The sequence below is a fragment of the Poecilia reticulata genome, linkage group LG2 (genome assembly GCF_000633615.1).
Source record: "Poecilia reticulata strain Guanapo linkage group LG2, Guppy_female_1.0+MT, whole genome shotgun sequence".
Lineage (NCBI taxonomy): Eukaryota > Metazoa > Chordata > Actinopteri > Cyprinodontiformes > Poeciliidae > Poecilia > Poecilia reticulata.
In genome coordinates, this window is record NC_024332.1 from 34,256,378 (window position 1) to 34,272,160 (window position 15,783).

The window sequence follows — 15,783 nt, forward strand, 5'->3', positions numbered from 1 at the left end:
GCAGGACTGGCAGGGTGCGGTCTGAAGTGGCAACAGATCACTGTGGATCACCCAATTCCCTTCAATTCAACTGGAAAGCTGCAGCTTGTCGCATATGGAGAAGTCCAGAGCAAGGCATCGAGCAAAAAGAGCGCACAAGGGGCCGATGTTCTTCCAGATACCCTGGTGCACCAGAAAGAGGAGGGCTGAGAAACCACAACACTGCAACTTGGATGACAGCAGCCGCACTCTCTCTCTTTAACTCTCACACCCACCAAATCGACTTTGAACCTGTTTGTTTAAATACACGGACTTTACAGCCTGCACACTTACTGCTGATTCCGTCAGGCGGCTCAGCGCGGAGTTCCTCTAGTCTGTAGACGTACAAAAAAAAAAAGAAAACTTTTTTGGTATTCCAATGGTGCCTCATGGAGACCAGGGGATGACCTTATTTCATCCAATATTTTCAGACGCTGTGCTTTATTCTTCCCGGACAAATGGAAACTAAACCGGAGTGGCACTGAAGACATCTCTCTCTCTCTCCCCCCGGGAGAGTCCTCCCTCCTTCCCCCGGGGCGATGCGGATCTCCTTCCTCCTTCTCGCAGCCTCTCTGTGCGCCTCTGTCCTCCTCCTCGCACCTGCTTCGGAGGGCTGCGGGCCGGGGAGGGGATACGGCAAGAGGCGGCTCCCCAAGAAGCTCATCCCGCTCGCCTACAAGCAGTTCAGCCCAAACGTGGCCGAAAAGACCCTGGGAGCGAGCGGGCGACCCGAGGGGAAAATTACGCGCAACTCCGAGCGCTTCAAGGAGCTCACGCCGAACTACAATACAGACATAATCTTTAAAGATGAGGAGGACACGGGCGCAGACAGGCTTATGACTCAGGTAAAGCTGGGTGGGGGAGGCGGGATACGTAACGGGGTCTTATCTCGGCTGAAGTGCCATTTTCGAGATCATTTTGTTTATCAGGGAGATCAAATTACACGGAGCTGAAAGAACCAGATTAGCCACGCTGCTGCTTCCAATTGTCTGCTGAATGTTTGCTGTCAGTTGAATGTTTAAACCACAGTGATTGATTCCATTAACTCTTGGTTTCACCTCTGGATTCTGCTACCTGACATACTTAGCTGCCGAGGCTGCCTTCAAGTGTTGCCTTCACTGACCCCGATCTGGCTATAATTTTCCATTTGACCGAACATACGTGAATCATTGGGAAGTAGTCCTAACCCTYGATTCATTTGATGCTTTTGCATAAGAGACATCTATTTTTATCCCGGTTGCATCCTGCCAGCTTGAGCAGTGGTTATTTTACGCAATAACCTGTCATATTTGCAAATCATTAAAATGCATGTCCACTCCTTGACTTTCAGCCTGGTTTGTGTATTCGGATTGAATGGATCTCAAGCAAACACCGCAATCACAGTTGTGTGTACTTTGACCATTCACCTGACACAGTTGGAACATGCAGCAATTATTTGAAGTGCACATATTATACTCAGAGACTCAACGTTTTGGTTTCAGTGCATAACTTTGTTTTTTCTTTTTTTGTGCTCTTTATGYTTTTTTTAACTATTTAGAAAAAAATATCTATTGAACTGATATGAGTTGTTTTAAATTAAATTATACTTCTGGAGTCTTTTGGTCATTTTTTGGCATTGCTGAATAACCAAAAAGCCAAACTCATTGATCAAAATTTGGTCTCACAGAGTCAGCTTTTCGGATCATCTTTTTTATTCTTCTCATGAAGATCAACCTGGCTTTGTCTTTCTATAAACRTATCTATTTCCTGAACAAAACCATAATACTTCAGCTAGATAAATGCACATGTAATTCTCACTCTTGTACTACTGCCAAAGTACTTTTTGATTTATTGTGCCTCTCTTCTAGATAAAGACAGTTATGGAGTCGTATTTACCACAAACTCTATTGTTTCTGTGATCGTTGTCTGTCTGCACTGTTTTCTTAATTCCCATCCAGCTCTGGCATAAGCCCCGTCCTGGGYCAGRTCCTGAAAGACATTTCTACACAGTCACTTCTGTCCACTGTCTCCACGTGCTTGCTCATGATGAGGGATTGTTGTGCACTCAGTGACTCGGTGTGATCGKATGGGTTGTTGTTTTAACATAATTTAGAAATATTAATCCAACAGAACCAATGTTTTTCCTGTTAAATGGGAATCAGTCTTTTCTACTGTCACCTCATGTTTATAAGTGATTTATTTAAGTGAATTTTTTAATTTCCCTTTGGGATCACTAACATGTTTTTTTGACTCAATTGAATTTATGCAAAATGAGTGATTCGATTCAAAGGCTCCCTCAGATAAACTTTGGATTTAAAAATGTATACACTACTACACCATCACACTCGAGCACGAGTTCGGATATTTAAATAGCATCTATTGTTAAACATTTGCAAATACAAATTTAGAACCAAAACCAGAGGTACAAAAAGCTTCTCGACTGTTACCTCTTTAATTATATCTTAAAGTTGTTTTTTATTGTTTCTTCATTACTAAAGCTTTACACTTTACACTGATTTTAAATGTACATAAATGTACATAAAAAGCTTTGATTGATTGTGTTTGAGTGTTCTATGATCAAATACAAATGTATGTAATTGATTTTAAAATTATTTAGGTGTAGAATATTTTGGATGGGTTTGTTCATATATTCTTATAAAAAGAATTTCTTTGGCTAGTTTTTGTGAAGTACTTCGAGAGAGTATTTGTGGTGAATCGGTGCTACATAAATAAATCAAACAGAAGCTGAATCGTCCTCGATTGTTTTTCTCTAACTACTTTTGCTTTTCCTTTGTCTCGCCCAGCGTTGCAAAGACAAGCTGAACTCTTTGGCCATCTCTGTGATGAACATGTGGCCAGGTGTGAAGCTGAGAGTAACAGAGGGCTGGGATGAGGATGGTCATCACTCAATCGACTCGCTGCACTATGAGGGGCGTGCTGTCGACATCACCACCTCAGACAAGTAAGAGAAACAAACTCGATACACATTTTGAGTCTAAACTGTTCAACTAACATTTAAACTTTGAAATGATCAATGATTTGTTATTAAACCTATCAATAAGCTAACATGTGAAGCTTTCAAAAAGCAAACTATATGTACTTTTCTTCTAAAATCTAAGTGTGAAACTGAATATTTCTTGATTTTTGCAGATGTCTTTTTTTTGTTTTCGCTATTGTGATTCAGACCTTTTCCTCTGACAGGGACAAAAATAAGTATGCCATGTTGGCCCGCCTGGCTGTAGAGGCTGGATTTGACTGGGTCTACTATGAGTCTAAAGCCCACGTTCACTGTAGCGTGAAGTCAGGTAAGAACTACCTTTAACAAATCTGTGTATTTCAAAGTGTCTTTTTGTGTTTGCGGCCAGCTGTTGTTAGCACTAATGAGGCTGATGCGAGACACCTTGTGGGGTGACTCCCTACTTGCGCAGCCTCGCTTTGAGCACCTGTGTTATCACTTTGTGAAGGTGTTTGTGTGCAAAGCCTACTGGGAACCAATCAAAGCAGGGTGTGCACCTGTGATCTCTGCTTTTTGCAGTCTCATCTTATCGTCAGGGCTTATGATAAATTTATCAGTTTATCAGAATTTGGCACATATAATACCTGTCCGACATACCTATTTTTCCAGAATGTAGTGCACATATGAAAATACTGTGCCTATTAAAGTATTCATAGTCCTTGACATTCATAGTTTGCTGCAGTTCTACCACAAACTTAAACATCTTTTATTGGTAGTCTATGTGACAGGCCAACAAAAAATAGTAGACAAAGTGGGAAGAATACATGAGTTTCATTTATTGGTATACTTTGATACCTTTCAAAAAAATTGTGGGCTGACAGGTTGCATTTAGATACCAGTGAATTATAAAATAATAAGTAAAGACCACTGCTTAATCCGTCATCATCAAAAGAATCACAGAAAATATGTGGAAGAAGATGCCCTGGTTAGATGAGACCAAATTTGAACTTTTTGGCTTACTTCGAAGAAAACCATAAACACAACATGTCTGCTTAAAAACATGGTATTGGTAGTATCATGACATGGAGATGTTTTTTTAAAAGGGTGATGGCAGCTGATTGGAGTTGGTGACGTGGCTACAGCTAGGTTGAGGGCAATCCTAATTGAAAATCCTGAATGACTGGAGCAGAGGTTCACCTCACACTGATGACCTAAAGCTGATGGAATGGTTTAGATCTGGGTGGTGTCCACCGAGAGCTACTATACTGAAATCTTTTAGATGCACGCTCAAGTCAAATGAACGGCTCTTTGCCAGTCCTCTGCAGAGCCGAGTGACGTACTAATGAGGGAATTCAGCCATTTGATTTGTGTGTGTTGGAGAGTGGATGCGTGGATGATCTTGAGGACTGGACTTGGGGAAGCCCCTGGTTTAGATCAAACCATATTCATATGTTACAATGACAATGTAAAGCACCAGAGCTAAATTGATATATGAATACTTTTGAAAACTACTGTACGTCCTTCTAGTCTAAATTTGAATGTCTTGATTCCATTTCTGACAGACTGCTTCTGCCATGTGTTACTGTTACAGCTAAGTTGCATCTTCCACCACAGATTCTTTACCAGATTAGATTTTCCTAAAAACAATAAGTGACAACATTCCATGTAACTTTTGAAACATTTTTGAAACCCATATACCCACGTCTGGTACCACCAGTTATTTGATGCCAAACCGCACTCTAGCAGTCTGCCTAGGTTAGTAGGCTGTGAGATGATTAACTCTCTCTTTGTTTTTGCCGTTGCTTTGCCTCCAGTGAGTTTCTTTCAGATCTCTTATCTGAATCTTATCACAGGCCTCCTTTTTGTGCAGCCTTCGGGCTTACAGACCCACACACACCTTGAACAAATATTTGGCTGACTTGGGACTGCCTTAAGACAAGCCTCCCTCACAGACACACACACATACGTATACACACGTAACTATATGCACGTTTATACTGATTGATTTCTTATTTCTGTCGGATTTTGTCGGATGTTTTTTAACCTCACAGGAACCAAAAATAAGGATGTCACTTGGTTTAAATCTCTGCAGTCCAAACGGTATCTAGAACCACATTTGAGTCTGTGTGCTTTCCTGCCTCCGTGACCTCGGTCCGTGCTCTGACTGCGGTGATACAATCAGCTGGTTATCCATTAGCTCTTGCCGACTACACTTTCTTGCCACCTCATCTCACTGCATCTTAAAGGGAACATTAATCCAGGCAGAGTTAAGCATGATATATTGTGCAGACAATTGTGGGTGAAGAAATGCACCTCAAAGGCCAAACAAGTAATTTTATCTACCATTTAATGCATCTGAATGATATATGCAGCTGTTGTTTCTGTAATAAAAGACAAAACATTGTTCATTGTTTGACCTGATTTTTTTTATTTTTATTTTGTTTTGTTTTGTTTGTTTCTGGCCTAGTGAGTTAGGATTACCATAAGTTGCTTCTAATTTCCAAATACAAGACTAATGAAGAAATTACTGTTAAATTATTATCATTATATTTTTTATTAATTTCCTAATCCTTGGGTATAATTCCCAGACCCTTGAACGTGCCACACTTATCCATTCAAATATGCCGGTATGAACACTATGGGAATTTCCAGCCATCGTATCATCCATTAAGAGGGCAGGTTCTGTGTCTCACATATGAACATATTGTAATCCAAAATGTGTGAAACAATCAAAAATAAGCAAACAAAAAGAACTTGTGTTGATGCTGGAAAGACAATATCACTATCCACAGAGAAATCTGATAACATGGATTGAAATGTCTTTCGGTGAGAAGGGCGACGTAACTCCAAAAACGTGTCTCCCTTATTATTATTATTTGGCTAATTGAAATGAATGAGGGAACTCTAGCTGACTTAAAACAGAAATGGTTTATTCTGATTTAGTATCAGACAGTAGGGGGAAAAATCTAGATTTTTATACATTGCATACACCTTCAACTTTGATTTAAAAGCTTGTGTTTTATCTAAAGCTGAAGCAAGGTGAAACGTTAAACTTTAATCTTCTTAACCCAACCAGTCTCTCTGGATATATGTAGCAGAATAGTATTTGTTTTGTTGATCAGTTATAGATGATTAACAACATAAATTTTATCTCAAACATTGAATTTGGTTTCAGTTTATTTATATGTCACCAATTCAGAACAAATTTCATCTCAAGGAATTTTACTAAGAAATTAATTCAGTCCATTCATACAGACAAATTCAAAATCATGTTTGTTCACATTTATCAAACAATCCAGCCTAGTCACGTTAAACATTTAAATGATAAAAAAAAAAAGAAAAAAATAAAACTTCTGTCTAACGAAACCCAGCCGGTGGCATCAAATCACTGCCTTGCAGTGACAAATCCCCGTAAATAAGCAAGTGACAGAGAGCAGTGAGTTGAACTGAGTCTCTTACTTTTCTGCAGTCCGTCATGGCTCAATGGCAGAAAAGATGGTTGAAAAGAATTTGTAATCTTCACTGTGAATTTTTAATTATTGCACTAAAATAAAGATTTATGTTAAGTTTTATTTTAAAATCTATTGAAAGAATAAACATGCAAAATCTATTTGAGAAAAACAATTTTCATTTATCAATGTATGCCGTAAAAAGCCAATAACAAAAAACAACCCTTATTAACTAATACACAAAAGCAACTAAATAAACAGGACAACTACTTTTGACTGAGAGTTAGAATGAAGCAACAGCTGCTTTTCATCAGCGGATTGACACCCTTAATAATCATAATAGTGCCAATAATAAAAAGTAAAGAAGACAAAAGTGTAAGAAGCAAAGAATAAAATGAATACAATCTCATATCAAAGACGACATAGAAAGGAGTACAAACTTAATTAATTCTACCCCATCTCCAAATTAAACATAATTAACAATAAAGCAATGTATTTAATTCAGTTCAGTTTATTTATATGACACCAAACCACAACATGTCATCTCAGGGATTTTACAAAATAAGTCATTACAATTCAATCATACATATATTCCAATTGATCCTATCAAATAATTTACTCCTTTATTCAAATTAGCTTAAAAGTACTTTCTTATCCAGAACCTTTTTGGCTTCATATTAATAGAGATATACTTCTCTATACTTTGTTATCCACTTTATATGTGATTCCCAACTAATTTGTCTACAATTAGCCATTTCTATTGCAAATATATTTTAGTCGTCTCATTATTCATAGCACAGTATAAGAAATTATTATAGTGCCATCTGCAGATAAAGCTGGTTTAAGAACATATACTTTGCAAAGATCATGAAAAGCAAACAATTTTGGGCCCAACACTGACCCCTGGGGGACCCCACAAGGAATGTTCAAACATATGAGACAAAATTCATTCTTCTTAACAAAATGTTTTTTGATCATCAAATACCTCCTTACCCATTATAATGCTGCTCACCTGATTACGTACTACTTAAGTTTCATCAGTAAAATGTCAAAAGCCATTTTTACGTAATTGAATATTTCAATTTTAAATGGTTTATTATCTATTGAATCTATTAGTGCAGAAGATCTATTTTCTCTAAATACATATTGAGCTTCAGTGAGTACCGTAAGAACGTCCAGTCTGTTATCAAAGTGTTTCTAGAATTTTTGAAATTTGTAAGAGTAATGGTTAATTATTTGTGAAGAGGCGTTTCTTCCCAGACATATCAATATATGTCTGGGAAGCTGTTTTGTTTTTCTGAGAGCAGCACCCATTAAACATGATAAATTGCGAAAGTAGGTCAGCATTTTAGAAATCCCAGCGATTACTCTCTTTACAATTGTCTTGTGAATATCATCACATTCTTAAAACATTTAAAGAGACTTGAATTAGCTCCAGGTACAGTCTAAAAAGATTTTTTATTTTATTTTTTTTTGCATATCCAAGATAAGTAAGGGTGAGAGCAACACTCATAAAATATGTCAACTCATAAGCAACCAGTGGAAAATGTGTTTCTGAAATGTGTTCTGGTCATGCACTTGACTTTCAGTTATAATGGGAGAGCCCAAAGGCAGACAGAGAGCAAATAGTTTGAACCTGAGTCATACTGCGATACAAATGTTAACAACCCCTCAGTGATTGAACTGAGATAATGTTGCTCTTGAGTCCATGTCAAAGTCTCACCTGCTTTATGGATCACTAAGTGACCTGGAATAAAGAGCAGGTGTAGTGAATCTAGCTAGTTGTACTAGAAAACTTCACCATGTGAAGAAAACTTCACCAGGGGAAGTTTTCTAGTAGTAGAAAATCAAGCTAGGAAGCATCAGTACTTTATTTCAACCACATTAGTTCCCCTTCTTTATGTTTTCTTTTTTTTATGTTTTGTACATCAAACTAAACCATTCAATAAAGAGCGCAACATAATAGATTTAAATAAAATAAATAGATGAATGTTTTTTTCTTCTTCTTCTTTCACTCCCTCAGAGCACTCAGTGGCAGCCAAAACCGGAGGATGTTTCCCTGGTGACGCTCAGGTCACCATTGAAGGTGGGCGCATCAAACAGATGCGTGACCTCCTCCCTGGCGACCGTGTCCTTGCGTCCTCCTCAACAGATGTCCACGCTCCGCTCCTCTACAGCCCTGTTGTGTCTTTTCTGGACCGCCAGCCCAATGCCACCAGGACCTTCTATGTTATCGGGACGGATGGGGGACGTAACATCACCCTCACGGCCGCTCACCTGATCTTTGTCACAGAATGTCCCAGCAGACTGACTGGGTCGGGGCAGGAAGAAACATCTCAGGACACAAAGCTTTTTGGTTCCATTTGGCAGAGGAGGGGACATGAGGCAGGTATGAGGACAGTTTTTGCCAGCGAAGTCCAGCCTGGACAGTGTGTCTTTACATCTTCTGGCAGATCAAAGTCACATCCAAGACTCTCAGTTGTGACGTTTGTTGAGGAGCAGACAAGCACTGGGCTATATGCCCCGCTCACCCAGCATGGGTCAGTAGTGGTGAACAGCGTGTTAGCATCTTGCTACGCCGCCGTGGACAGTCACTATTTGTCCCACTGGGTCTTGGCTCCTTTGAGACTTATTTACAGAATAACAGGACACTCTGAAGTGCAGAACGATGGGCTGCACTGGTACCCCTGGATTCTGCAAAGGCTGGGGAAAGTGCTGCTGGGCACTGAACACTTCCACCCTTGGGCCTTTGACCAGTGACATAAACTTAAGGAGGACAATAAATATCAGACCGATGGCATATTTTATTCGCTTGCATGCAGGGGTACAATAAGGAAAAGCACAACTGTTTTTAGAAGAAGACTGATCAAAAGTGTAAATATATTTTGTACGTACTCCAAGTGCCTGTATTTGCTGTACTTCTATAAATCTCTTATGTATGTCTTTGTGTAAGACATTAAGGAGGGAATAATTTCAATTGCATTAACAACTGGAGCTCTTATTTAGCTAAAACAAGTATTGTCTCTAAATTGTTCAATTCCTTCTGAAAACCCTCACTGTTTGTGTATAAACATGATCCCCATTTTGGGACACTGAAAGAAGAAGGTCGACGCAAAAAACATTTGAAGAATATTAAGGGGGAGAGTGAGAAAAGAGAAAAGTTTATAAAGCTGACAAGCTTTTGTATGTAAATAGATATTTATACACTTACAACTATGTAGGAATAATGTAAAGGTTTACTTCCAGAATTATCTCCTTCATCGCTCTTTGTAAAATCTAAGCCTTGTTATTTCAGGATTTTTTTTTTAAGTCCACTCAGTGTGATGTAGAGCAGTAATACACAAACTGCTAAACATCTATAGAAGGCTTAAATAAAGCCACTAAATAGCAGGGAATAAAAGTGCGTATAAAGCCACGACTTTTTCTCTACAGATAGTCGTACGGTGAACTTGCTCACCTTAGTTGTTTTCAAGTCTTCCATCAGCTTTAAAACTACTTGATCCTTCTCTTATTCACATGTTTATCCACGATGTTTATGTTTTTTTTTTTTTATCAGGCGTATTTCATGAAGAGATAATTGTTTGATTATTGTCTTAGTGTGTCACTTTTCAGGTCAGTAATATGACTCAGGCTTTTTTCAACTACTGTATTATCATCTATGCATCTCGTTAAATATCAGTAATTATCACAATTAGTACATAGAAAAGAGTTTCTAATTTAACAATGCTAATATCGGATTATGTTTGTACTTCATCTCTTTTGAAACACCCACATTGGAGCAGTACTTTTTTTTTTTTAATCAATGACAATATTAATTTTATGGAAGGCTGTATAGAAATGTAGAAATATCTAATATATATTTCAGATTGCCTGAACTGTTTCTGGTGTTGACTTTAAAACGCTTAATGAAAAGACACAATGCAATTATCTTGTAACTCCAAGGCATTTTTCGCAGGAATATTGTCAAATATGTATATTAAAGCTATTGGATAAACTATTTAAAGATCTATTTTTTAGAAAAATGTTGTTTGTATTATTATTTTTGGCAACTTTGTATATAAATTTTGTATTTGACACATAAAAGTTTTAAAGAACGAATTGTGTCCTGTCTTGTTTATTTATTTTCTCCTTTTTGGAATGTAATAAATTCACAATCATGTCTGATTACTGGGAAAATATTTTTTTTTTGTTTGTTTTGTTTTTTGCCTTTTGCCTTTTACATTTTACGGTCCAAGTGAGAAAAGCGTACACATTATACTTGCTCAAACGACATCCAACGACTGACTATCTGTTGGTAAAAGGACTTATTGTTACCAGCACAATGGAGACAATGCATGAATGACTGTGGTTAAAAGGTGGTCTGCTTGTTGGTTTCAGTACCAAGGACAGCAGCACCATGTGAAGTTCCACTTTGCTGCTGTGGATGATAGGGGCTTGTTTTGTTTTTCTTCTAGGATGAAGAGTTACTATTTGAAAACAGCACACTCTGCTGGAACTCCACATATTTGCTATAAAATGCAGCTACTTGGAAAATAATTTAAACCACTTGGACTGTTTCCTTTTTGATGTACTACCAAATTTAATAAAGGATAACTGTTATTCTTTCTTGTTGCAATTTGAAAATTGAAAATCTTAAAAGTGTCACATGCATCTTTTTACCCTAATGCCCCTAAGTGAAGTTTTGTGCATTCATTTGATTTCAGAGTTCACCTTAGCTTTACGATGGGCTTCATGAAGGCTAAATCACACTGCAGACAGGTCACAAATAAAGTTGTTGAGAAGTTTACAGAAGGGTGTACTTTTGCAAGACACAGTAGACCAGTTTGCTTAAAAGATGACCTATCAATAAATGTGACTATGAGATAAATCATATGTTTGTTTTCCTCCTAAACATGATTACACTTACTGCAAAGGAAGATAAAAACAGTAAAGCAGATTCTAAGTAATCTTTATTATTACTGGTCATTTAGGTACAGGGAAAAAAAATAAAAATATTTTTGTCATATCCCAGACACCACCATTAGAGACTGATCCATAAAGCTGGAGACAGAACCAGACCCAGGTAAAACATTCCAATTCATACACAAAATTTGAGAACAAAGCATGACTGTGTGATTTACCCAAATATGAAGGTGGTTATTCTCACATTTGAGAATTTTTTATTTTTTTCAAATACACATTGAAAAAAAAATTCACATCCACAGTGGCTAAATACTGAAAAGCATTTAAAAAAATCTGTGCACCTGAGTCTGGTTGTATTAACTTTATCTCTATGAGTCCTGCCTCCCTTATAATTAACTCTGCTTTGGACCACGATACCTAGAAACATTTTGAGGCACGGCAGATGGGGAAAAAAAAAAAAAGCAAAAAAAAAAAAAAAACAGGATAAATTTATGAGAAAATGTTGAAAAAGAAAACCATGTAATGCCCGCACCATCTCTTCTACCAAGAGTAGCCATAAAAAAGTAATAAAAAATATAGAAAGAAAAAAAATAGCTTGTTGCAACTGCCTCAAAAGTGACCCAAGTATCACCGCCTTAAATTAAGGGTGTTCACACAACAACACGTGGAAAGTCAGCATGCTCACAGTTACTCACATACAGATATGAATGTCTTCTTAGAATATGTATCTGTCATCACAGCTTGGAAAAAATTACACTGATACACAACAAATGCACTATAACACCTGGAACCATAATACCAGCCAGTGGAAAAAGACCCATATGTTTGCCTCTGTAACATCATAAAACCTTCCCATTGATGCGGTTGACTGTATTCCTCTGTAAGTGGTGGTGGTATTGTTAATAATATTTTCCTACAGATAAACATTTGCATTCCTCAGACGCCRCACATACTCACTCCCATTCTCTCTCGTGCCTATTACACACTAATAACCTAATGAGATTTGAGACTTTTAAGTTAGAGACTGAATGAACGACTGGGTTTGTACTACATATCTATGCATCTACACTGAGAGCAGTGAACCCCAGATAAGTACAAAATACTCCAGATCATCCTCAGTTGGCAATTACGTCGACATAGTTACACTAGGCTATATGTAATCATTGCTCGGCAGCGTATAAAAATAAAAGAAGTTGCTCTGGTGCATAATCTTAAACATCTGCATTGGAGTTTAGAAGTCTCTATGCAAACAGAGGAAACTGTTTTCGGCACATTTTTAATTTTTTTTTTTATGAGTTAGGCTGGCTCAGTTGTTATATATTTGACTACAATTAGTGTGTCATCTATTATACTACCAGCAGCAGCTTCTCTGTGATGCTGGCTAGCTTTATGGCCAGCCTGAGCAATGCATATCTGGAATCATGTGAAAACAAGATCATACCACACAACTTCAAACTATTTCAAAATATATTATAGAGATTTCTATTTTTTAGCTTCTCGGGGAACTGTTGATGTTGGAGTCCCGTTGTCTGTCTGAATTTGCTGCTTTCTACATTTGTCACTATCTGATTTTTATTTTATTTTTTTTTACAACAGGATTGTACTTATGCCACCAGAGACTCGATACTAACACAACAACAACCACAGGCCCCTTTTCCACAAGTAAACAATGGAAGTAAGAATATAGGAATTGCTGGACATGTCCTGAAGGCGATGTGTGAGGAGTTTAATCATCAATCAAATTAACTCCACCAGCAATGAGATAAGCGTCTTGACTGATCAGGTGGGACTATTATTAAAAGTTTTCATTTCAGTTTTGAAAAAAGCTTTCAGTTTTGATTAAATAAAATTGCATTTTCTGGAATGGTACTTATTTTACTCTTTTGCAACTAGACAAATAAGTGAACATTTTTGCCCATTTGGTCAGCTAGAGAATAGCACTTTTGCCCCTTTTTATCTTTGTAAAGCAAAATTTAGGTCTTATTATATGTTATATTCACAGGTAAAATGAAAGTACACCCTCTTTCACTTCAACACATTCACTTCAACACCAGAACTTAATCCCCCAAAAAACATTAGGTTATTTCTAGGTCTTAGGGAACTGAGCAAGTATGAACTGTGACTTCCACAGTTTCGCCATACTTGCCTAAAAATATTTAAAATAAAATTATTTAACATGATCTAATTGGCTTTGTTTAGACTAGACCAGAAGCACATTTGTACAGCTGTTAAATCAATAAAAGGTATTGATTTATTATAGTTATAATAATGCTACTGTACATTTATATATATATATTGATAATTTGATTTTACATACAAGAAACAGTCCAAAATAAACAACCTCAAAATTCAGGAGAGGCTTTGTAATCTTACTGCATAGGAAAATTATGTTGATCTAACCTCTCAAGCTTAGTTGGGGAAAAGGTTTATGTTAAAAGTCCACTTCACTGTCTGTGTTTTTCATGCCTGAAAATACCTACAAACAGCCAAATTTCACCATCTTGTAAGAGGGGAAGCAGGGTAAGAGCCTTCTTTCAGCCAGCTGTCTGGCAGTGTGTGGTACCACATGGGGGACGGTCAGTATGGCGTTTCATACTTTCCCTCACATCTTAATAAAATAATTTTAAACCTATGAGTGGTAAAGCTAAACATTTTTGTGGGKTTTTTTTTAACTCTACTTTTTTAAAACCTCAATACACCTTGACACTGATAACTGGTTCATGCCTATTAACAAACTAAAACGGGACGTATTGCACTGTCCTTCTCAAGTAAACCTTGTAACTGAAAGAGGATGTACTTACTTTTTACAACAATATGTTTTTTTTTCGGGTTTTCTAGTACATCTGGCAACATCTTACGTATTTTACACGGTTCTCAATCTGCCACAAAAATAACAAATCTTAAATTTCAGTTGATGCGACATGACACGACAAAGATTGAGTCATCAGAAATTGATTTCCAATGTAGCCACTGAACAGGTTACTATCAGTACATGTGATCCTGAATGAGCAGGACTCCTCAAATACAGGGCAGTGTGATGGCAAACAGACCCACGGAATGGCTACATCTGTTCATGAAAAAACAGAAACGAAACGTAAATAAAAAGATCCACAGTGCAGCAGATCTTAGAAATGCATGACTTCATCCAGGGCTATCACAGCTCTGTTTATATGGCCAAAGTCCTTGGTAGGATACAGTATTGAGGGGGAAGAGAGGAGAAGGACATAAATAGGCAAGAGGAACAGAGTATCAACAAAGGAACGTGCCCCTTCTTTCACAGCCTCTGTGTGAAGTTTTCAGGAAATACTCCTTTAGTGGCATTTTCTTTTTTCTGCTGCCAATCGTCCTGCTTCAGTCCCATCAGCCAGCCGTCGTCCTACAGGAAGAAACGGGACAAATAAATGACACAGCTGCTTTTGTGCTTCTGGTATGTTAATACATGTGCAGTGCCAGAAGTTCTTTATTTGAGCTATTTTTTCAGTTTGGAAAAATCATCTACCTTCAACATTATTTGAAAAACAGTGACAATGATTTTGTATTTTCCCTCTATGTATTCTGTCACACAATGATAAGAGCTATTTTAGTGGTGTTAGTAAAAGGTTTTAAAGATTTAGTGGCAACATTATGTGGTGGGATTCCTTTGCTATTTCAGAGATAATGAGGTCACGTACCTGTTCATCTGGATTGTCGAAGGTGACTACGAGCACCACATCACCAGCCTTCATCTCTAGTTCATCCGTGTCATTGGCAGCATAATCATGCATCACCTGGACCTTTTTTTTAATCACAAAGGTTGATATTAATGAGCTTTTTAAATGTATCTGTTTATTATGTCCTCGGCTGTTCAGTCTTTGTATTTGAGTGCGTGCGTGCGTGCGTGTGTGTGTGTGTGTGTGTGTGTGTGTGTGTGTGTGTGTGTGTGTGTGTGTGTGTGCGTGCGTGCGTGTGTGTGTGTGTGTGTGTGTGTGTTACCTTGAACAGGAAGCCAGGAGGCATGTCTGCAGTCTCTGATGAATCTTGTGTTGATTCTGCTGCTGTGGTCGGAGTCTGCAGGTGTGACACAAGAATTACTGACAAGGTAAATAAAAATAGGCACTTTTTTCAGAACACTTCTTCTGATCTTATTTTTATATAGTGTGGCTAGTGGAGAATCTGTGTGTTCAGTGGAAAGATTTTTGCATCTCTCAAACACTTATTTACTCATTTGTTTAACATTTTCTAGAAATCTAACAGCAACATTTCTACTCCATGCTCAGATTAATCCCTCTTCACACACCTCCTCTGTTGCTGCTTCTTCTTCTGCTTCAGGTTCAGCAGCTGGTGCTGAGGAATCTTCCTGAAACCAGAAAAGCAAGAAGCATTAGGGGATTTCAAACGGAGAGAAGGAGTAGGCCATGAAAGACGAGGAAATAATGAACGGGTGAAGACGGAAACGAAACAAGGACAGACAAAACCACAAGCCAAAAAGTCTATAACCTA

General features: G+C 37.7%; 2 protein-coding genes across 6 annotated transcripts in view; one reads left to right on the plus strand and one right to left on the minus strand.

The window, feature by feature from the left end:
* On the plus strand, positions 1-11,765 carry LOC103461635 (indian hedgehog B protein-like). The gene is made up of 4 exons (XM_008403902.2): positions 1-863; positions 2,802-2,959; positions 3,199-3,302; positions 8,426-11,765. Exons 1-4 carry the CDS (start codon positions 558-560, stop codon positions 9,160-9,162), a joined length of 1,305 nt encoding a protein of 434 aa, XP_008402124.1. The 5' UTR covers positions 1-557; the 3' UTR covers positions 9,163-11,765.
* The window catches only part of bin1a (bridging integrator 1a), a 17,662-nt gene continuing 13,213 nt past the window's right edge, over positions 11,335-15,783 (minus strand). For all 5 annotated transcript variants that reach the window (XM_008403897.2, XM_008403896.2, XM_008403898.2 and 2 more), the window contains 4 exons: positions 15,581-15,640; positions 15,277-15,351; positions 14,976-15,077; positions 11,335-14,680 (listed from right to left, as the gene is read on the minus strand). In XM_008403897.2, coding sequence (XP_008402119.1) covers positions 14,579-14,680; positions 14,976-15,077; positions 15,277-15,351; positions 15,581-15,640 — 339 coding nt within the window. In that variant the 3' untranslated portion in view covers positions 11,335-14,578. The remainder of the gene's footprint in view (positions 14,681-14,975; positions 15,078-15,276; positions 15,352-15,580; positions 15,641-15,783) is intronic.

What these genes read in the sequence shown, in the direction of transcription:
- LOC103461635 (XM_008403902.2), top strand. Translation starts at nt 558, where the DNA reads ATGCGGATCTCCTTCCTCCTTCTCGCAGCCTCTCTGTGCGCCTCTGTC. An exon ending in CAGACAGGCTTATGACTCAG is followed by an intron (nt 864 to 2,801) that starts GTAAAGCTGGGT and finishes TGTCTCGCCCAG; the next exon opens with CGTTGCAAAGACAAGCTGAA. An exon ending in TCACTGTAGCGTGAAGTCAG is followed by an intron (nt 3,303 to 8,425) that starts GTAAGAACTACC and finishes TCACTCCCTCAG; the next exon opens with AGCACTCAGTGGCAGCCAAA.